The 22,943-nt window shown below is 36.9% G+C and overlaps 2 protein-coding genes across 2 annotated transcripts in view; one reads left to right on the plus strand and one right to left on the minus strand.

Annotated features, from left to right (window-relative positions):
- EMB2763 (ribonuclease II family protein) overlaps positions 1-11,654 on the plus strand; it is a 28,367-nt gene extending 16,713 nt beyond the window's left edge. Inside the window, exons 12-24 of the mRNA XM_077375021.1 lie at positions 7-132; positions 285-337; positions 2,997-3,103; positions 3,395-3,449; positions 3,583-3,682; positions 3,824-3,935; positions 4,825-4,945; positions 5,675-5,734; positions 5,837-5,942; positions 7,936-8,031; positions 8,247-8,328; positions 8,424-8,489; positions 11,164-11,654. Coding sequence (XP_077231136.1) covers positions 7-132; positions 285-337; positions 2,997-3,103; positions 3,395-3,449; positions 3,583-3,682; positions 3,824-3,935; positions 4,825-4,945; positions 5,675-5,734; positions 5,837-5,942; positions 7,936-8,031; positions 8,247-8,328; positions 8,424-8,489; positions 11,164-11,359 — 1,280 coding nt within the window. The 3' untranslated portion in view covers positions 11,360-11,654. The remainder of the gene's footprint in view (positions 1-6; positions 133-284; positions 338-2,996; positions 3,104-3,394; positions 3,450-3,582; positions 3,683-3,823; positions 3,936-4,824; positions 4,946-5,674; positions 5,735-5,836; positions 5,943-7,935; positions 8,032-8,246; positions 8,329-8,423; positions 8,490-11,163) is intronic.
- Positions 11,655-14,654: 3,000 nt separating this feature from the next.
- LOC143864224 (uncharacterized) lies at positions 14,655-21,623 on the minus strand. The gene is made up of 5 exons (XM_077375116.1): positions 21,466-21,623; positions 18,175-18,301; positions 16,590-16,689; positions 16,147-16,233; positions 14,655-15,010 (listed from the first exon to the last, which is right to left on the minus strand). The coding sequence occupies exons 1-5, from the start codon at positions 21,497-21,499 to the stop codon at positions 14,876-14,878; spliced, it is 483 nt and encodes a 160-aa protein (XP_077231231.1). The 5' UTR covers positions 21,500-21,623; the 3' UTR covers positions 14,655-14,875.
- Between the last annotated feature and the right edge of the window lie 1,320 nt (positions 21,624-22,943).

Below are 22,943 nucleotides of genomic sequence, written 5' to 3' on the forward strand. Positions count from 1 at the left end.
TATCAGATATTGCTGATGTTACAAACTTTGTTCATCCTGGTACACCACTTGATGAAGAAGCTTCACAAAGAGGCACATCTGTTTATCTAGTTGAGCGTCGGATTGACATGCTCCCAAAACCTTTAACAGAAGGTAGCCCCCGTCTTCCTGTTTTGTTTCTTTCAACCATAGACATCCATCAAATAATATAATCAGATTATTTGGATTAATTGAATGTTCTGAAAGCTTTGCCAATGTAAGATGATAAAGATGTGGTCTGTTTGCTCTCACTTTGTTTCTTGCAGACATCTGTTCTCTTCGGTCTGATGTGGAGAGGCTGGCCTTTTCTGTTATTTGGGTATATGCTTCATTCATTCCTTTATAAAACTGCTGATGTTATAATTGATAATTGTTACGTGTTTAATTTATAACCTAGCTCCTATATGTTGTTAAGTGTTAACAATTGTAACTTGAACTATTCAAGCAAGAAAAGTTAGTTTTATTTATAGTACTTGTTATGCTATTATCTTTGGTTCCGTGGTGGCTAAGTTCTGTTCTGAGGAGTGTATTTTCTTTTTCTCTATATTTGGATTTGTAAATATATGCTATTCAGAAATTTTGTTCATCTTCTCTTGTATTTTTGGTCGGGGTCCATCTCGGCCCTCTTCCTTAATGAAATTATCCTACCATTTCAAAAAGGAAAAGAAAAAGAAATTTTGTTCATCTATTTTGTGTGACATGGAGTTAGAATGCGAAACCTCGATCCACCCTCTTGCAGAGAATGTCCCTGGATCGACTATGAAGCCTCCATATTTTTCTTTTGTGACAAGTTTTATGCACAGTATATGCTAGCAAAGTTGGAAGGGTTTGTAAAGTTGAATGATGGACCTTGGCTTAAAACTCTCTTATGGTCTTGTTCTCATCTGAAAGATGTGCATACAATAGGAAAGTCTTGTTGCTGCTCTATCAAATAGTAGCACAGCCACTTGGAAATGGGTTACTGATCTGAGTAAAATCTGGCTTACCCATTCTATCAAAGTTGGGTATATATTCCCTCACACCCTTATTATTGTCCGAGGGAGGTGCATACTATGATTAAGGCTTTTTTTCTATTATGAAATAGTAGCTTTTCACTTGGAAGTGTGTGATTAATGCCCTTATATTGTATACTTCCTCCTAAACTTTTCACAGATATGTCGTGGCAGATTTGTAGAAGTCTGAAAAATTGAAAAGAAAGACATAAGTTCCAAACCTGTTATATCCAATCGTTCTCCAAAAGCGGCTGCGGGGGGGGGGGAGGGGGGATGGGCCGCGGGGCACTGACATGCAACAGACCAGCCGCAATGGAGCTTAGCAAATTCCATAATATATACATTTAATAAATATATGCATTGTTAATAATATTGATTTTTTAAATAAACAATCACCCTTTTTTGGAGTATGTCTATATGATATATTTAACAGTATTTTTTGTGCGCTCGCGCACATGTGTGCGGTGGGGGGTGGGGGTGGGGGTGGGGTGTTTAAAACTATGTTACTATCCCCCTAAACTCTAGAAAAACTTACACCCCCCTCTTTTACTAATCAACCATACAAAACCAAATGTTGTATACGAATGACATGTAAAAGTGTATATCTTAATAATTTTAAGATACGATTACAATAATATATACATTTAATAAATATATGCATCCTTAATAATATTGATTATTTGAATAAACAATCACCCTTTTTGGAGTACGTCTATATGATATATTTAACAGTAAGTTTATGTTTTATTCATTGGATGGACCTCCTAAGCACCGACCAAGGAGATTGGTTGTCTAGCGTAGGTGTTTTAACTTTTAACTACCTTGGTACTGTGCCACTTGGAAGCGGGTTACTGGTCCCTTACATGCAAGGTTAGATGGTTTGTGTATAAAAATATTTACACCAAAAGGGCTGGTCAAGAGGTATATTAAATTGGACCATGCTAAGGGAACCCGGGCCTGCTTTGCATACCCCCACATTCATCATTCATGTAAGAGACGTAGAATAGGCAAGCTGACCCCGTCCTAGGGCACTCACAGGGTAAACCTCGAGCGAAGGCTCTCATGGGTTGCTTTCCCTCGTGTGATGATGAAAAAGCCAAGTCAGAAAGACCCATTTTCGAAAATCAATCCTTCATCGTTCGAATCACTATCCACTGAACCAGCGGACGCATCGGCGTACGCAGGGGGCAGTGTCCCTAGAGGTCCAAATCAAGCACTCTGGTGCATATTGTCCACATGCGTTCCCACGACGCAAAGACCTTTGCCCCTTTGATCTCCCCTCATCATAGGTCAACCAACTCCAGATCATTCTCAAAACAATATTCAGGATATCCCTCCCCATCATGTTTAATCTTTAATCCGCTAATGCATGCATGGGAGAAATACTAAGGGACCGTTTGGACGCGGATTTTAGAATCCAGGTTTTTAGTTTGAAAACAGTGTAAAAGAGGGTTAGAGGCAAGAGAAGGAGACAAGAGAAGGAGAGGACCAGCTGTTGTTTTGACTCATTTTTTACTTCTCTCCCTTCTTTCCATCAGCAAGAGAGTAGAAGATCCTCCCATTTTCCAGGTTTTAGAAATCTCAGGTTGCAGGAGAGATTTTTAAAACCTGATTTTCTTGCTTAAAATCCAAGAAACGCTGCCAGGACAGCACACAACAGCCTGATCATGAACTCTCTTTTACACTGTTTTCAAACTAAAACCTGCATTCTAAAATCCGCGTATCCAAACAGGCCCCTAAATATAAATACTCAATTGAAGGACTTGATTAGAGTGATTTGTTCTTAATTTGCTATGCATTATGTATTCATGGAGTTCAAATAAATAGTTATATATTGTGTTGGGTTGCTTGGGGGATTAAAGTACCTAATGTAGAAACAGTCAGTATAAATTTATTCAAAGGACTTTGTTGGTTTGGAGTTAAATTTTAATGGATAGATTACGTATTTATGGTATGCACACCTTAATATTTTCTTTGAAATGTCAGGAAATGACACCTGAAGCTGAAATCATTTCTATCAGATACACAAAAAGTGCTATCAAGTCTTGTGCTGCATTGTCCTATGTTGAAGCTCAAGCAAGGATGGATGATAGGTGATTTCATCTGCCATTTCTTAGCTACCTTATGTTTTTCAGTTCTTGAAACCTTTCTTGCTCTTTCGGTATTTGGTGGCTCTTTTGGGAACAATAAGACAGTGCTGTATATTTATACATTATTTCCCAATTCACTGAGATCAACTATTTCATGGAGATTATCTTGATTGCTGCTTTTATTTCCTGATTTACTGGGTGGAATTATTTCACTATACTTTTTTACCCCGTCAACTCCCAAAGTATGCCACCTTACTAATTTAAACATCATATTCATTCTCATGTGATGGACAGTCGCCTAATGGATCCCTTAACTACTGACCTGCGAAACATGAATTCATTAGCAAAGGTAAGATACTTTAATTCTGTACTTTAGATATATTCATTAGTGTGCTTTATTCCATTTGTATGTGTGCATGCGCGCTCGCGCGCATGTGTCATGTTCCTCTACATGAAGTTTATGTTAACTTGTAATATTGCAGATTATGAGGCTCAGGCGTATTGAAAGAGGAGCTTTAACTCTTGCTTCTGCAGAAGTCAAATTCCAAATCGATACTGAAACTCATGATCCTCTAGATATTGGTCTGGAGCTTTAACTCTTTAAGCCTGACCTTCTTTTGTGTGTGTGTGTGTGTGTGTGTGTGTGTGTGTGTGTGTGTGTGTGTGTGTGTGTGTGTGTGTGTGTGTGTGTGTGTTTGTTTGATTTTTTACCTGTTTGTGCAGGAATGTATCAAATTCAAGAGGCAAATCAAATGATTGAGGAATTTATGCTTGCTGCTAATATTTCAGTTGCAGAAAAAATCTTGAAACATTTTCCTTTGTGTTCTTTGTTAAGGTACATTCTGATTTGTTCTCATCTACTAGTCCTTATTGAACTCTCTCTATCTGAGAATGGAGTGTTGTCTGTTGCCAATTAATCAAAAAATGCTTTTTGTAACTGGCCAAAAAAGAAAATGGATGCTTTTGGTAATGACAAAATAGGGTTTTTTCTCTCTTATAGTTCCGATAACAATTTAGTTGCCCGATGCAAGCCTCAATATATAAATTCATAAAATAAGCACTTTCATTGTGACTGTGACAAGGAAATTGCATACACTAAGTCTTTATTCCTTAATGTCAGATATTATTTGGATCACCTAACATCTGTATTATGGCATCTGTTACTCTTCTATAGATTTACAAATGGGTCCTTGCAGAGTCCCATATTACCCTGAATTCTTGAATTATTCAAAGTTTTGCCTCATCGTTTTTCCCGAATCTGAACTTTGTAACTGTGGATATATCCATTTTGGAGAGGTCACTTAAGTAGCCATGGAAACTTATCCTGGCTTGTTGTTTGGCCGGTCACTGATCTATTTGATTTTCAACTATATCTAGCTGTGGATTTTGTTTACTTCACTCTTAGGTTGCTGTGGTGGCCCATTACAATTTCTATGATTTGAAAGTTGAAACAAAGGCCTTTCATCAATGGAGTGGTTAATACTGGTATACCTTATTGCATGATGGTAATTTAGTACGCAGATCTTGGAAAACTGTTGACCATCTGTGGGCTCCACCTACAAGCTTACACCCCATTGTAAAGATTTATTTTTTTGGTTACATAATTGCAGAGTATCTCATCAAGGAGAGTGTTAATATTTCCACTTCCCGGAACATTTCTAACATAGAATGTATCATGAGGCTTTCATAATGGATGCATCACAAGCCTTTCATAATGCATGCAGGCGCCATCCCAGTCCAACTAAAGAGATGCTTGAACCCCTTTTGCGTACAGCTGCTGCTATTGGCCTGGACTTAGATGCCTCATCTTCTAAAGAACTCGCTGATTCGCTTGATCATGCAGTGGTAGGATATCAGCCTTGTGCTTCACTGCATTGTATGCACTGTACCTTGTTTAAATGTGGTTGTGTCAGGATACTTATTTTGTTAAGTTGGTCTATTTTGTGCATAAATCCCTAACATTCAAAACGAAAAAACAAAAAATCCCTCACATTCATTTGAGTGATAGAGCTTGCACTCATTGAACTTGCACTCATAGTTGTCAAACTCTTATGACTCGTACAAGTCAACTCCCGAGTCGAGTCGATTCACTGGGCTTTTGAGGTGAATCGCATGGGTGACTCACCTCTGTTGAAGTCTCGTCCGAGTCGTCTGGTGACTCGAACGAGTCACTGGGAATCGACTCGAAAAAATAAGACTCTTACGAGTCGAGTCGCTGGGCCTGGGCTTTCTTGTTTTGATGGTTGAACACTTGGAAGTTGTAAGTTGGAACTTAATTATTTTTGTGCATTCAAGTTACAGGCATATAGTTATTTACATTTTTGGTTTAGTGCTTTATCTAGGTGCTATTGGGTTATATTTTTTACATGTTTCATCTTTTTGATATATAATTATTTTTTTTTCAACTAAAATTCTGTTCTTGTCAAAATCTCCTACGAGTCACGAGTCATAAAATTAAGAAATCGAGTCACGGGTTGACAATTATGCTTGGACTTAAACCTACTTACTGCCATTCATAATGGTTTATTTGTTAATGAGCCATAATTAATTAAACTATCGAATAATATATGACAGGGTGATGATCCATACTTCAATAAGCTGATCCGGATTCTGGCTACACGATGCATGACTCAGGTAACTTCACTAAAATTAGTGCATGCATATTGTCTGTTAGTTATTTATTAGATTGCTTCAAGGAATTCTTATGTGCTACTTTATTTTGATTTTCTCCTTTAGGCTGTTTACTTCTGTAGTGGAGATCTGAGCCCTCCAGAATTCCACCATTATGGGCTTGCAGCACCTCTCTATACTCATTTCACTTCTCCTATACGTCGTTATGCTGGTTAGTCAAATTGTATCTATGTTATTTGATCCATGTAAATATTGTCAAATGCCCTTATGAAGTTTATTTGTTAGGATTACTATTATTACTCGCATATTGGTTTTATGTGTTTTCTTTTAGTCTTAATGAAAATCTGTTTATTCTCAACTCAACTCAACTAAGCCTTTGTCCCAAACTAGTTGGGATCGTCTAATGAATCCTTTAGAAAATTTTCATGAAGAAGGTGAAAGGATCTACCAGGCTTAGATTGACTAAGTCTAATCCTGACACTAGTTGGGTTCATCTATATGGATCAATTTCTTCCATTGTACCCTATCCAAGGTCATGTTCTCTGTTATATTCCTAGCCCTCAAGTCTTTCTTCACTGTTCATACCCAAGTTGTTTTCGGCCTGCCCCTACCTCTTTTTACTCCATCAACTTGGCACGAGTCACTTCTTCTCACTGGAGCATCCAAAGGCCTACATTGGATATGAACTAACCATCTTAAGCGGTGCTCTCTCATCTTCTCCTCAATTGGTTCCACCCCCACCTTTTTACGGATGTCTTCATTTTTAATTCGATCTAACCTTGTGTCATTGTGTGGCTGCACATCTATCTAAGCATTTGCATCTCCGCTACATTCATCTTATGCACATGCTGCTTCTTGGTGGTCCAACATTCTGAGCCGTACAACATGGCTGGCCTCACATATGTCTTATAAAACTTTCCCTTCAACTCGGTAGGTATTTTACGATCGCACAGAATTCCTGAAGCACAGAACTTTCCCTTCAGTTGTCTTATGAAAATCTCTTTATTAAAAAAAGATAAATAGGATTAAAGCAACAACAAAAAGCAACAGTTGTCTTATGAAAATTTCTTTATTAAAAAAAGATAAATAGGATTAAAGCAACAACAAAAAGCACAATACAAGAACATACTCCTCTTACTAGGAGAAGGCCTCAAACTGGAAGTCAGTGGAACCAAATAAATAATTTCTATTTTGCCCATAGTTACAACGTTCTGATTCGGGAAAAATCGGTGAGGCAAAAGTTCAAATTCGGAAAAGTAGGGAATGATTCGGTACAAGAAAAGGGATTTTTGCCAATAAGTTCCCACTTTATAAATTATTAGCTAATTAGTCCCTAAAACTTAGCTATTGTCTAAAATGTTTTCTCAGATAACAATTTTTTGCCAATGGTCCATAGTTCGTAAAATATTATCCAATTAGTCACTAAAAAGTGCCAATTGTCTAAAATATTGTCATTCGAAGAATAATTTCCAAAGCACCCTTAAAATTGTTTCTTGTCACTTGCGTTTATTATTATGAACAAATTATAATTTTAGCGGGACTAGTGGGCCACCCTGTCATATATCATCGTCTCTGCATCTGGAATCTCCCAGAATAGCCAACAGTCTGCATTTAAGGGGTAAAAGGTACGCAAATCTCCTGCCTAAAATATGTACTATGGGTAATCGGATATCTAAAGTGGGGTTCACTTGTTGAATGATTCCAAATCCATTGAAAGTGAAGTGCAAATCGAGCCTTGGTGGATAATCATTCCTCGTATAAAGAGATTGAATCGCTTGTCACTACTCACAGGGAAAGATTATAGAAAAGGTTGTAGAAAATAGAGGTGGTAATGCTAAAGTATCTTAATATCTTGCTACTCCCACTTCATTTTAGGATGTATTTTTTGCCTAGATTCTGAATTGCATTGGAAGTTCAGAATATTCTCATTCATAGTCAGTCATTAGTTACGCATAAGTAAAAAGTTGAGCTAAATTGTCGGTTTATTTTGTTGAGCTTTCTTAAGCTTTTGGTTGTATTTTTCTTTGCCCCTTTTGTTCCTTCTGTTCTCTTTGTTACTTTTGACCAACTTGGTCATTATTTGTCTTTTATCTTCTTTTAATAAATTGTTGGCGTCAGTTTATCTGTTTAGGTGAATAATGGATGGTATCTAATCACTAATATTAAGATGAGATAATATAATGGTTACCTTAACTATATTGCAGATGTCATTGTCCACCGGCTACTTGCTGCAGCCTTAGGAATATACAAGTTACCACCAATTTTCCAAGACAGACTCCAACTTACTAGTATTGCTGACAGTATGATAACTGATATCCCTGCCCATCTTAGGCCCTGTTTGTTTTTTTATTATGACAACCGATTGTAGAGTCCCCAGCCGATTATTGGACCGAAAATTGCACTAAATTTGAGTCCAATAATCGGTTTGGGACTCCACAAGTCATAATCTAAGACAAACAGGCCCTTGCTTGACTGCCATATATTGCAAAAGTTTCTGATTGTTGGATTGCTCCAGATTTGAATTATCGACACCGAAATGCCCAGATGGCGGGCCGGGCATCAGTAGAGCTCCATACGCTCATCTATTTCAGGAAAAGGTATGTTACACGTGTTCTCTTCCCTTATAGATTATATCTGTATATATTGTTGCTCTCTAGTTTGTTAGAACCTAATGCTGTCTTTTCTGTTACAGGCCCACAGACACAGAAGCCAGAATAGTGAAGATAAGAGCCAATGGGTTTATAGTCTTTGTTCCTAAGTATACCCTTTATCTTGTTTTAATCCATGTTCTAAACTAATTACTTTGGATATGGATGAACTGCCTTTTTGTTATGTACATTTACAAACAGCACCTGATAATGCATGGCCTGATTGGATGCACAATACATGTTATTTCTTTTGTTAATTTATTATGATATTTTCTTTCTGTTGTATCAAATTATAATATACCACTAAGGAACAAAGTTTTTTTTATGAGATATTTTCTCATTGCAAACATGCATAATAAATTCATTTGTCATGCAATTTATCATATTTATATTTGATTGATGAAAACTTCTCACAACAAAAAAAATTGCTGTGAATCCAATCAGGTCCTGGGATATTAGATCATTAATTTACCTTGGCCGTTTTTGGATCGTGTACCTATTGTGGTGGAGTCAAATGGCTTTAATAATGGCCTGTCTTGTCCCTTTTAGAAACCTTGTCGTTGGAGACTCCAAAGTTCTGGAAGATTGACGGTTAATGGTGGAAGGAGATTGAGGTGGTGGGTTGTGAAGGTTTTAGCCTTAGGTTCCTAAAGAGGGTAAACGAGTTGAAAAGTATTGAGGGGAAAACTAATGCTTTTGGCTCTATGGTTCAGAGGAAGCATGCCATTTTAGGGGAGATGGGGCATTGGATAGGACTGAGGAGAATAAAAATTTACTTGAGTAGGAAAAGGTGAATAGGGTATCTCCTAAGAATAATTTCGAAGAGGTGTAATGTGGGAGGAAATTGGTTGGCGCAAAGTCTAGAGCTTTATGGCTTAAAGAAGGGGACAAGGATACCTATTTTTTCCATAGGATGGGCAATCCTAGAAGGATAAGCAAAATCATTTGGGCATATTGTGGAAGAAAGAAGTCAGGTAACGATGCTATTAGTTTCTTTGGAATCTTTACTTGAGAGATTTTGGGTGATGGCTCTTTGTTGATCGTTTGAGCTTCCAGTGAGATGGCTATTTGGTTGGAAAGGGAGATTGATGAGGAAGTTAGAGAGGCGATTTTCTCTCATGAAGCTATTGGGCTAAATGGGTTTAGGATTGCATTCTACCAAGACAAGTGGGATTGTGTGAAGAGGACCTTAGAGTGTTTTTAGGGAATTGTTATTGAGGAGTCACATCCACAAGCTAATTCCACTTTTGTGACTACTATTCTAAGGAAGAGGGAATGGTGAAAAGTGAGGAGTTTTGGCTGGCGAGTATGGTGGGTAGCCTTTATCAGGCAATTTTGAAAACTCTATCAGTAAGGGTAAGGAAGGTCTTATGTGTGGTAATTTTGTTTTTTTTTTCCAAGGTGATTTTGTTGACGGATGATATATCTTGGACATGGTGCTAATTGCTAATGATTGCTTAGAGTCGAAGGAAGGTGAATTATTAGGTGAGCCTCATGTGTATGATTGGCATGAAAAAGGCCACATTATTTGGGGTTTTAAGGAGAATTTAATAGGAAGAATGGAGTTTGAGGCGAGATGGAAAAAATGGGTTATGGCTTGCATTTCCTCTCTATCCTTTTGATATTCGTATTAACAAAAACCCAATGAGATGTTTTGTTTGATCAAAAGGCCTAAGGCAAGGACATCTTCTCTCTTTCCTTTTGACCTTAGTTTGCAAATCTTTAAGGAATAGAGTGGAAGACAGGGATTTGATTGAGGAGCTTTTGAGTGGGAGGAGATGTGAAACTCTATCACGCATCAACAAATCGTTGATGAAACCTTTGTCTTTTGTGTGGTTTTGGAGGAGCGATTAAGGTGATTTGAAGTGGTGTTGATGTTGAGGACTAGTACCAACAAAAGCTTCATGGTTGGTTTTAATATGTTGATTTGGTTGTGAAGGTGAGAGATTCCAATGGGTGGGCATGCTTTTAAAGCACTTTGTGGTTTGATGGTGGAGGGAAAAGAGGGGTAACTTTCGTAAGGCACATGTCTAACCCACCAATTTATTTCATCTCAAATCCGAAGGAGGTGGCTAAAAAGTTGGAGAAACTACAAATGACTTGTAGGAAGTAGCAAGAGAAACTTCAAAGAGACTTTTGTGGAAGGTAGCAAGGGAATAGGATTAAGCACACTGATTTCGGATGAGGTTTGTTAGTCATTGATGGGTTGGGCTTGGTGTTTGGAATTTGGTCCTTAGGAATAAAGTGTTTCTTGGTGAGGGGTTATCACGGCAGTTTGGGGAATAAAAGGAAGCATTGGTGAAAAGTTATTAGTGGGAAAATATGGTCCTGAAAGCTGTAGACAATAATGTTTGTTTTGCAATGAATTTGAATACTTGCAGTTTCTTAACCATCCTTCATTTTTCTATTTTATCGGGTATTGCTGTTTCAAAAATTTTTGGAAGGTTAGGCTAATCATCTCCTGAAACCTCTTATTTATATTCAACTGTTAACTAAGGGTATTCTAGTGATAGCAATTTGTTTTAGACTAGGGTAGTCTCTTATCTCAGATCCATACCCTTATCCTTTATGTTCTAAAACAGAAGGCACTTTAGCAGGCTTTATGGTATCAGTGTTTTGTCTACTAATGTAACAAAAATTTACTGATGATTGATTTCCATGATGTTTTCTTTTGAGTACTTGTAGTATTATAAGTAGAAACAATGGGGTTTCAGTGTAGACCTTGAATCTCCTACAGAAAAAGTTTGCTGCTGGCATATATTAACCCTGAAATACCTTTTCCAGGTTCGGTATAGAAGGCCCCATTTACTTGAAGCAGCGAGGGCAGGACACCGGGGAATGGTTAGTGGATGAGGAGCATCAAAGAGTGACAAAGTTGGGCACAAATGTCAGTTTCAGTGTCTTGCAGACTGTGAGGATTCATATGGAGGTCGTGGAGCCCCAGCCCAACAGGCCGAAGCTACAACTCAATGTTCTGTAATGTTCCTTTCCCTACTCATTTGTATTTTATAGTGGTGCAACATGGGTCGTGTCGGGTTGAGATTTTGCTAAAAATTGAATTGGAATCAACCTGAAACCGACCTGATGTTATGGTAAATGCTCGACCCGAATTCCCAAAAATCGGCCCGAGTTGTACCCCTAGTATTTTAGTACAGAACTATAATTTATTCAAAGAAGTTTTGCTTTGTCCCTGTGTAATGTTTTTTTTTTTCTTTTCCTGTGTCTGTCTACTGTTTGTACGCTGTCTGGCAATAAATAAACCCACCTTTTGCAAATGATGAGTTTTCATGTTTCTTCTACAAATTTTGACTCAAGCTGCAAGTGTGTCAACTTCTAACAGGATTACTAGAAACTATTTTCTTTCGATTAATCAAACCTCTCTCCCATTTCGGTTTTCAGTAATGATATATTCTTCAATGGTGCGGCATTGAAGATTCTAATCCCAGGTTTCCAACTAAACGAGCCACATTGAGCAGATGAAATATCTGTTGTGTCCATTTCAAATTTTCAGGTTTGTGATCCTCATATCAGAAGAGAAGTGGGCTGAGTATATCATTTCGTTCTATCAATGCTGCTTATTACCCTTGGGCTCTTTCTTTCAACGTAAAGTGGGCATAAAACAAATTTTACACCCATTTTCCACAAAAACAATGTGTGAAATTTGTTTCATGCCACCCATTTTACGTCGAAAGAAACATTGGAAATTGTTGGGGCAAGTCAGCTATTTTTTGAAGGTGAATGTTCAGTTCTGTCTCTTTTGTTGTTTGTATTTAGAATAATGAGTACTTGTATAGTGTACATAACTCATATAAGCGTTGCTAGTAGAGAGAAACATGTACATTTTCCTGATTCTTTCTAAATATTTCCTCAACTTTGTTGCATTTGCCTCCCTGAATTTATTCCCAAATCCCAAACTTTATAACTATGATAGCACTGCTATATTGCTGGTGTATTTATGAACTCTTTTACACTACAAGCGGGTGGCCCAAGTCAAAGGGGCTAGGGAAGGGGGGGTATGACATATGAGTGCCCAAACTGTATTTTGTATAGGCCACTGATGTTACCACTACCAAGTTTTAATAATTGCACTCAGCTAGTCTTCTCTGTTCTAATTGCCTTTTGAGAGCCTTTTGGGAACTGAAATAACCTATGACAGTTGTTTAAATAATAAAAGACGAGATGAGCTAGTGCAATTATAAAAACATGGTAGTTTCTATATCAACAGCCTTTGTATATTGCCTCAGCGCATAACCACGTCCACTGTCTTACTATTGCACCTTTCAGTGGATGGATGTCATATTTTTTTATGAACAATCCAAAATCAAGGTATTGGTCAGATTGGTAAAGAACATGTGTTCACGCAAATTTTAAGAAAATTTTGATTCTTGAATAAGTTTGCCGAACACAATTCTGTTACAAGAAGCACTCCAAAAAATGCATTCTGATTCTTGATTCCAGATTGAGAATCAATAAAATGGTCGCCGGAAGCAACCTAAGGGTGTGTTCGGTGTTCCATGACTATTCTAATTCTTGCAAAATAAATGGGCGGAAATAGAAGAATAAGGGCGTGTTCGGCAACACTTCTCATTCTCGCCTGAAAAATCGGGCGGATACGGAGCGATGAGGAACTTTAGAAATGGTTATTTATCGCTTCAGAGAATCCTATTTTTTAGTCGAAAAAATGGACAGAAATATGATTCTCCCCTGTATTTTTATGGGGGTATAGAGAATTGATAAATGCTCCACGGTTTAAGTTCCTCTCATGGGAGGTTTAGGATTGTCCAGTGACTGCGACATTTTAAGCTATGTAATATAGAAAAAAGTGGGTGAGCCAATTTGGAGTATTTGATTCCCCATGTTTTGATAATAACACCAGTCAATTCATTTTACACTTTTCTAATTCATTTTACACTTTTCTAGAGATTAGTGTCATTATAAAAACATAGTAGTGCCTATATCAGTACCCTCTACTGGAATTCCCACAACCATTTTCCGATAATGAGTTTAACTCACCTTGTCTTTTATAAATTAACCCACAGTCAGAAAAGGCCAGGTGAGTTTGTCTCATTATCAAATCATGGTAGTGCATTTGATGGTGGTGGAGAAGAAAATGTCACTTGTTCATTCGTTTTTAACTAATCAAGTAATTAAGAAATAAAGGTAAACCTTGCATAAAATCTTGTTTATAAATTAATAATAAATAAATTATTTAAGGTTAAATAATCGGTTTGGATCAAAGACCTCACATGCACTATTTTTCAATGGTCTCACTAGCAGAAAGTCACATTTACTATCAATGCTAAAAGGCAATTTATGGACCCTACAAAGGGTATAGGGGTCATGTATGTGAGACCGTTAATCTTGTAGAACATCATGAGTTGACCCACATGGTCCTGGTCTCATCTCGATGCGGCACCCCATGAGTAAGATAAATACTAAAACAAATTAGGGAAATGATATCAGCACAACTATGTTTTGTTAAAGACGCTCATGTATCTTGTCTTTTGGTCTTTAAATGGCTTGTAAGAGCTTTGTGGGAAATGTAATGACCTTTTAACAGCTCTTTAAATACTAAGGGGCCGTTTGGATACGCGGATTTTAGAATCCAGGTTTTTAGTTTGAAAACAGTGTAAAAGAGAGTAAGAATCAAGCTGCTGGATGCTGTCCTGACAGCGTTTCTTGGATTTTAAGCAAGAAAATCAGGTTTTAAAAATCTCTCCTACATCCTATGATTTCTAAAACCTGGAAATATGAGAGGATCTGCTACTCTCTTGCTAATGGAAAGAAGGGAGAGAAGTAAAAAATAAGTAAAGAACGACGGTTGGTCCTTTTCTTCTCTTGCCTCTAACCCTCTTTTACACTCTCTTCAAACTAAAAACCTGGATTCTAAAATCCGCGTATCCAAACAGCCCCTAAAAGACTAGATACATGAGCGTCTATAACAAAACCTAGTTGTGCTGATATCATTTCTCAAAAATTAATGGTTAATCTTTGCTTAGAAAAACCCTAAATGAGGCTTGATTGATCAAGGGCTTATAATCATCCAATCAAGGTGATCTCAATATAATTCTCCAGCCTTGTGGTTGCTGTTTAGATCAATGGATCTGATCATGTAAAGAACGCAGAAGCAGAAGCAGGGCCCAATAAGTGTCTTTTAGAAAGGGCCCTAAAAACACATTTTAGCATTCTCCTTGAATGGCTTATACATCAAGTTCCAGTGTATCAATGCAGCCACATACATAATTGAGAACAGCAAGACAAATATCAAGAGGGTATCAACCAACATGCCAAGCAGATAGATATAAGCAATGTGTATTCACTCAAATATCTAGATGAACATATTAACTCAAAAAATAAAAATAAAAATGCATGGTTGAGAATCCTATACAAAATTTTGTAATTCAACAATTATTATTTCAATCAGAGGATCCAGAAAATATAATTTATTGTCACATAGTAAACGGAAAGTACAGCATAATGTACCGTGGAATTTTCTTTATATGGTGGCTTCAACTTCATCAGGGGGCACCGCCACTCCATTTGGGCTGTCATCGGCACGAAGCTGAGAAGAAACATCATCTATCGCCGAGTTAAGCTGTGCTATCTTCTCCGTCAGAATTTTCCGAGTTTTCTGTTGTAAATCAGATTATTCATATAATGTCAGGGGAAGAATAAATGGAGACCCTTGGGTGAGTTAATGATGGATTTGGTCACTTTTTCTATCAAGTCAAAAAGGTTTTTAATTGACAGGGTAATGCCAAACTCTGACTCGGACGAGAACTCAATGTAAAAAAGTCGAGCAGGACGAGTTGATGATTGACTCGGGGAGTTATAAAATGGAGGGTATATGCATGTATTTAAATATGTATTCTACAGTAAACACCAATAAGTCTGAAAGATACAAGCAATGAATTTCTAACACCCTAAATACCATTGCTTGCAATTCACTTGAACTAAGCTCATGCCATGGCGTCTCACATGTCCATATTGTAAGAAGGACGGCAATCTCTGTCTATATTGTAACTTCCATTCTCCATATTTAGCTTTGGGACAAACAACACACTTCGCATGCCAGTGTCAGCAGACAATTTCAAACGAAAGTGCATATAAAGATGCAAATGGAATTAGTTAAACTTTATGTTCAACCTAAATCAAGGATTTAAATGTATTAATGTAGGTTTCAGTCCCACAACAGAAACCGAAAATTTTCGGTTTCAGCCGAAATCATGTAAAAAATTCAATCAAATTTCGGTTTTTAAATTTTTTCCACCGGAATTTTAATTTCTGTGGAAATTCCCAAAATTTCCATGGAAATGAACTTTCACTAATTTCGGTGGAAATTTTATAAAAAGGAATGAAAATGGGCAGAATTTCACCGAAATCTTGTATGACACCGATTCCATGTACTTTCGGCTACGGTCGAAACCGACACCAAAATATTTCGGCCAAAATTTAAAACTATGACCTAAACTGCAAACACATAACTATGGCAAGTGGCATCCTTTTGATATGTGAACTATTATATGTTGGTCTGCTTTTCGGTACTGACAAGCCATGACCAAACCAAGACAGAATCCAGATAAGAAGAGTCGTACTGGTCAAACCCAAGACTGGGCCAAGATTAGCATCACTGGCTTACCATGGAGTGGAAAGACATGATAACTAGAAAACATAGCAAAGCAATAAACTAATGAAACATGAACTGTAATTTAAGATATAAAACAGATTATTTATTAGACCGACCCCACAACAAGACCAAGGTCATACCTCCAAAGCTTTTTCTTCGTCATATATAAATTTCGGCAGCTTCCTCATCAAATCTTTTCTGTCAGCACCTGCCAGTACTTTGCTGATCTGTAAAGAACACATGATTCATAAAAAATATATATAAAACCAATGATGTAAGTCAACTTAATTTAAAAAAAAACAGAAAAATATACCCAGTCAAGTATATGTGTCGTTTAAAGAGCTGGAGTGAACCCATAATCTATTTAGATACTACCTAAACTGGATTAATTTTCTTCAGTTTAATAGCAGCGGCCATTAGGCAAATGAATCTCACAAAATTTTTTGAGTGGTAATGAATCTCTCAACATCCCTGTGGTCCAAAGGAGACTAATATAAACACATTCCAAGAGACTGGACCCACCACAAGCCTGCATACAATTGAACTCACTGCCACAGATACCTAAAACAGTTAAAGCAGTTACCTGAGGTGCATATACACAGCCAAGTGTCCCCACAATTATTCCTCCCAATATAAAGCCCCCAACAAAAATACTTCCACTGCCAGGTCTTCCACCACCCTCTCTGCGATTAGATAAAAGATGGAGTTTCGTAACTGAAAGGAGGATTAATATAATGTGCAATATAAAATGAGAACCTAATATGGTTGACCAATAAAAATGAATAAAAATGCAGGGATAAAACCGCAGCGCATGGACCGCACGCTGTTCATCACAATAGATTAACATTTGCAGAATTCATCCAACGCAAAAAAAAAAGGTCTCCTGCTATACTAATAACTAGAAAGATCAACCAAATGAATGACAAGATGAACTAGCACTTCTAAGTTCTAACTAAAAGGGCTAATCTCAAACACTACCAGAAACACTATAATTGACAATAACAAAAAAGGAATGTTATTAAAACAGTGAGGTAAATGGAAAGCACATTGTCCAAAGCTCAAAATTGATGGAGCTTCTCCATTTCAAACGTAAGTCACCTATTATGTGGAAAGCACATTGCCCGTTCTTTTTGAGAAGGATTTTTGGACCTAGAATTTTTCTTCAAAGTTTTGTGGTTTAGGTTTTTTGGTTTCTCACTCCATGTATGGGGTATCAAAACTTTCATCACCCTGGAACAATGCTTCGGAGTGATGCTTGAAAGTGATCTAATGTCTGTGTCTGCTTACTTGGAGTTTGCTAAGGTCTAGGTGCACTGAAGATGATGAAGAGATTGTCAGAATATTAAGGTGGTCATAAGTTGTTTGCTACTCTGTGGACATCTAGGACAATTCAACATCTCGACAGCCATGTCAGAGAGTAGAGGGATTTGAACGGGAAAGATAGGATTTGTACTGAGAAATATGTTTCACTTGGCTGATTTCTGTTTTTCATTTTTGAGGCTATCTCATATTCCCTTGTATTTTGTATTATTTCTCAAAAATGATAAATAAGTAACAAAAAATTACCATTAAAAAAAAGTAACAAAAAATTACATACATAGCATAATACCGAGCATATGTGCATCAGTGCATACATAAAATAGATGAAATCATATATGAATTATGATACACTTAAATATGCATTCTTAACATTCCACCATTTTTCTCATTTCGATCATCTAACTATTAAACATGGATATATGCCCTCATATTTCTACTGATCCTGAATTCCGGAAACGGAAATTTTGTGCCACTGACTCATTTCAATGAAGTATATATATATATATATATATATATTCATGCATCTAAGAACACGTGATCCAGTAAATATAGCAAGCAAATAAAAGAAGAAAGATATGCCTTAAAAAGACAGAGTACATAAAAAAGAAATTAGAGCACCATCTCCATCATCATCCACGCCGGCCTAATGAAAAAATTCAGTCTATGAGAATCCATATTGTCAGGATGTAAGAAACAAAGCTAGCATAAATAACTGCGTGCCAATTTGATAGTAGGAACATCTCAGAGGAGTGTTAACAATAAACAAAAATGATTAAAATTTGCAAATTATAGTTATAGACAGTATGTAAAACTAAAACTTAAGTAGCTAATGTGTAGTGTCTCTATACCCGGCTCGAATTGTAACTGGGCTTCTATAGGTTGAGAGTTTTGTGTTCCTCTGGCGAGTGGGCCTTAGCGACAAGTTAATTTGGCTGAAGTTCACAGGATATTGCTCCACTGGCTTCAACGTTGAACCTTCAAGAGAAATTTGATGAGTAGACAAGCTAAAAGACCTCCCGTAGAGCAAAATGTAGCATCCGCAAGTAGCATATTCTTTTACATGAAATTTCTCCACAGATCAATCAAATTAAACTAAAGGTCACAGAACGAGGACATATGGTACATCCATTGAGATCATATAGACAAAAGCTAGCATTGTTCTAACCAAAACACTAAAGATGGAAATTAAACCTCAAAGTTCATGAGGTAGATAATGTACAACAATTGTTCATGCCTTCAATAACAAGGTATTCGCCATTTACTACTCTAGATGAATAAACTATGAGCGCAGTAGAGTAATAAGAGAACATTTTCATCAAGCTGAACAATCACATCATCATTCTTCGAATCTCAACAACGAATTCTTAGGCAGAACTGAGTGAATTCTGTGATTTACTGAAAAAGGAAATTGATGTAGAACAAATCTATGATTGGCACTCTGATACCAATTTATGATACCAATTTCTGCACAAAAAATGAGCCCAAACACCTTTATTCCAAAAGATGTAAAACATCTCTAAAATCCAAAGCAAATAATAAATACATACATGCATACATATTTATACACACACACACACACACACACACACACACACACACACATATATATATATATATATATATATATATATGTAGAGAGAGAGAGAGAGGAAGAAGAAGAAGACGAGAACCTAGAAAGCTCTAAATCCCTAAACTAAAAAACTCTACTTTTGAAAAAAAATCCCACGCTTAAGGTCCCTACAAACCATGTGAATAGTTACGCGAATAGTATCATGAACAATGACATGAATAGTTACGCGAATAGTATCATGAACAATGACATGAATAGTTACGTAAATAGTATCATGAACAATGACATGAATAGAGTGGGAGTGGAATGAGCTCTCTCTTATTCCAATTCACTTAAGTGACTTAAGTGAAACTTAAAGAAGATATCTATTATACCCATATGGCTTAAATCCTTATAAAAGACTCATTTAGGATCCTGTAAATAAATAAAAAGTCGCTTTGGTACTAAAGATGAGCCTCATCTGTGTCAAACTTATCTCATGAGCAGAAGTTTTACCCTTCTTCGGCTCATGTCGCTGGTCCAGGACACAAAAACTCCCCATCCTAGCTCTCCTTTCATAGGTTTTAACAACCTTTGGATGCTCCGTCCTTCGCTCATGCTGATCCACTTCAATGTCCACCTCATGAGGTTTTACTACATCAGCAAAGTACCTCCTCGCTTCTAAGATGTTTTGGCCATTTAACTCAGTACTGTATGGTGCAAGTAGTTAGTGGACTTTCAAAGTCCTAAAGGGCAGGACACATGAGCTGGTCACTTACATTAGGTATGAAAGTTTAGTTTTGGAAGGTTGGTTGGTCTCACTGATGTTATTCATGATTCTTGCAGTTCAGCCATCATAAAATTTGGAAGATTGGTAGGTCTTACTTATGCAACTTGGCCCAAAGCTCAAGCATTAGAGTTGCACCCTAAGATATTAAAATACTCTTAGTTTTCACCTACCATTATAAATAGCAAAGGACCCACATAATGCTGACAGATAGATTTTTCGTTGTGCTCCCTCTCTGTAGTACTTAAGAAGTACCTAATTTGAACTTTGATGGTAGTTCTCAAGGTAATCTAAGACTGCCAGCACCACAAGAGGTTTTTAAGGTGTTCGCTGGCCTAACGTACTGTGGATTCCAATAAAATGGAAGCACGTGATGTCCTCACCGTTTGCATATAGTCAAGTCAGACTTGTTTGGTGTTCTTCGGCTGGGTGTCATTCTTCAAGGGGCTTGTTTGAGTACGTAGATAAGTAAATGGGAATGAACTCAACCGTGGATTACATGTTCATCCACTTTTTGATTGCACAACAAAAGAAGACATTTGGACCACTTACTCCTATTTCCTTGCTTATCCAGTATAATTACCGAAAACTTCCTAGTTATATCAAGTATATTAAGTTATATTACAAAAGCCCATTGGATTTCCAAAAGCATTTCTAGTTATATCAAGTATAATTACTGAAAACTTCCTAGTTGGATAGAAGTCCCTAATGCTTCGTATTAATGTGATTATTTTTTGTTCTGAAATAGAGTGTTGATAATGGTAAAGGAGCTTATTTAAAAAGAGTATGTAAATCTTAAAAAAATGATCTCAGGTTTCAAATAAAACTGTGTGAATCCAAAAATTAATCATTAAATCTGCATGAATAGAACATTTGAAACTATAAATTCCTAAAATATGTAATCCTAATCTGTAAGAAAGCCTTCTTATTACTTGTAATCCTTACATACATTAACCCTCCTCCCTTAGACTACTATAACAGACTCTTCCTATACATTTCTTGTTTGCTTCAAAAGAGGCTTATTGCATGCTTCATGTTGACTTAGATGCTTCTCACACATTTCCTCTTTATTTTCTTTAGAGCTTCTCGCTTTTCTCTTCTCTAAACCCCTCACTTCCCACTTTTGCTTCTGGGACTCCTTTCCCACTCTAGCAACTATCAAGTCTTCTAACACAATCCTTTTATTATTATTATTTTCTAATAATTCTTCTAGCACAATCCTGTAAAAAACTCCTAAAAAATCATAGGAAAACACTTCTAAAACGGGATCGCGTACTTAAAATAAAGAAAGGGGTGACAATAACCAATCTATTTGGATTTTTTCCAGGACGGGATCCCGTTTTCCTAGCAACCCTCAAAATCATATACTTTGGGTTATAGAAATTTTCATGACCTATCGCCCTCGAGAGCTCCTCATTTGAATTACAAGATAATGTGATTCGACCAAATGAAATTAACTACAAATTAAAAAAATAAAAATAAAAATCACCCAAGAAAATCATCAATTCTGTAAATAAAGACAGAAATTCAATCTCCAATACATCAATTAGTTATCAGAAAACTATTCAAACTAATCAGTCAAAGCCATGTCTATGAAGATCCAAAACCATCAAAACAACATATCTGAGATTTATCTATATGATTAAGGTTTTCAAATTAAAACATCGATTAAATAGGCCATAAAACTTGCAAAAACAATAACATAGAAAATACCATACTCAAAGAAATGTATAGAAAATAATCAAAAATTTCGGAATGGGTAATAAAGTTGAAAGTAAATAACAAATTTAAGAGAAAAATTACCAGAAAATGATGGAATTTGCACCATAGCCATCATAGTTAGGGATTAGAGAGAGGGAGAGTGAGAGTATGAACAAATCAAGTGGGGATTTAGTTATAGTTTTTAGTTTTCTGCTCGGTAATATCGATGTTAGGCGAGGAGATGATATTTTCGCCCCCCCGTAGTACGCATTCGCCCTCCTATAACGTGAACACAGGGCAACTTTAACGCTTTTTGGCGTCAAAAATACGTTAAAAGTGGGGCGAATGCCTACTGCAGGGGGCTGAAAATATCATCCCTCGAAGAAATAAACTGGAAAATAAAACAGTAGTTCGCGGGACTTTTCCAAATTGTGTCCCGCTCCCTAGTCTTTCTCTAATTAACTGACACGTGTTATATGGTAATTGGTTCAAGCAGTGGGAACATTCTGGTGGGTCAGGGCTCAAAACACTGTGTTGATTGGATGGACGATCCAGATCTGATTTACTAGACTCTTTGCCTGGTTAATCATCATTGGATTAGGCTTTTAATTAGATATTTATAGACCGTTAATCGGATATGAGGTTGGTTTAGAAAGCGAGATTTTATATGATGTGTGCTCGATCGTGACGTCCATTTTTTTTTTTTTTCTAAAACTACAGTAGGGCCCACTTCATAGGATCCAAACCGTTCAATTGTTGGGCCAGTAGGCTGTACCCCCCTTAAATTATTGCCATAGAATGTTCCTGACCGTCGGATCAATAGAGAACCTCTATAGAGTAATTTGCATGTTTTTTTTCTAAAATCAGTCTCTCATGCCTAAATATAAGTTCTCACGTACTCGAGATTTGAGAGAGTCCATTGATGGTCCATTGGATTGTCAGAGTCCATTGACCCTCCTAAATGGACAAGGTTTGGAATCAGCTTTTGTGCCCAAATTTTGTCTATAATGTTCGGATCCATTGGAATAATCGAACTGTCTGGGTCTATTGACACCCTCTAACTATCAGAACAAGATACACATATAAAATAACTATGTGTGTCATTCTCTATGGGCAAAATGTGTTAACATCACAATCCCCATTGACTGAAAAGTAGGAATATATTCCGACCCATTCCACTAATTGTCTGATCCGTGAAGCCGGTTGATTCTCATATTTGGATTATTATGTGGATGAGCTTATAGAGGCTTTTTGATTTCAGGACAATCTATCCCTCATAAGATCTGTTCTAGGATACGACCATACGAGTTTTATCTGTTGCTTGTGTCAAATAATCGATTTATAATTTCATATCATCTCATGCCACATGTACGGCAGAGATTCAGACATTACCAACTTTGGGTTGGCATTTCCTCGATTTGGGTTGGGTTAGGGTTGGGAAAAGCCAAGCCGATTTAATTTTGGGTTGGGTTAGGGTTGAGGCATTGGCAACCCGACCCAAACCCGACCTCCGTCCTCTAATTTTATCATGATTTTCTTTGGGTTACGTTTTCTTTCCTTGTATTTTTCTGTTTGGCCCA

The sequence above is a fragment of the Tasmannia lanceolata genome, unplaced genomic scaffold, assembly GCF_043159265.1.
Source record: "Tasmannia lanceolata isolate RefF3 unplaced genomic scaffold, GAP_Taslan_0.1 ptg000048l, whole genome shotgun sequence".
NCBI lineage: Eukaryota > Viridiplantae > Streptophyta > Magnoliopsida > Canellales > Winteraceae > Tasmannia > Tasmannia lanceolata.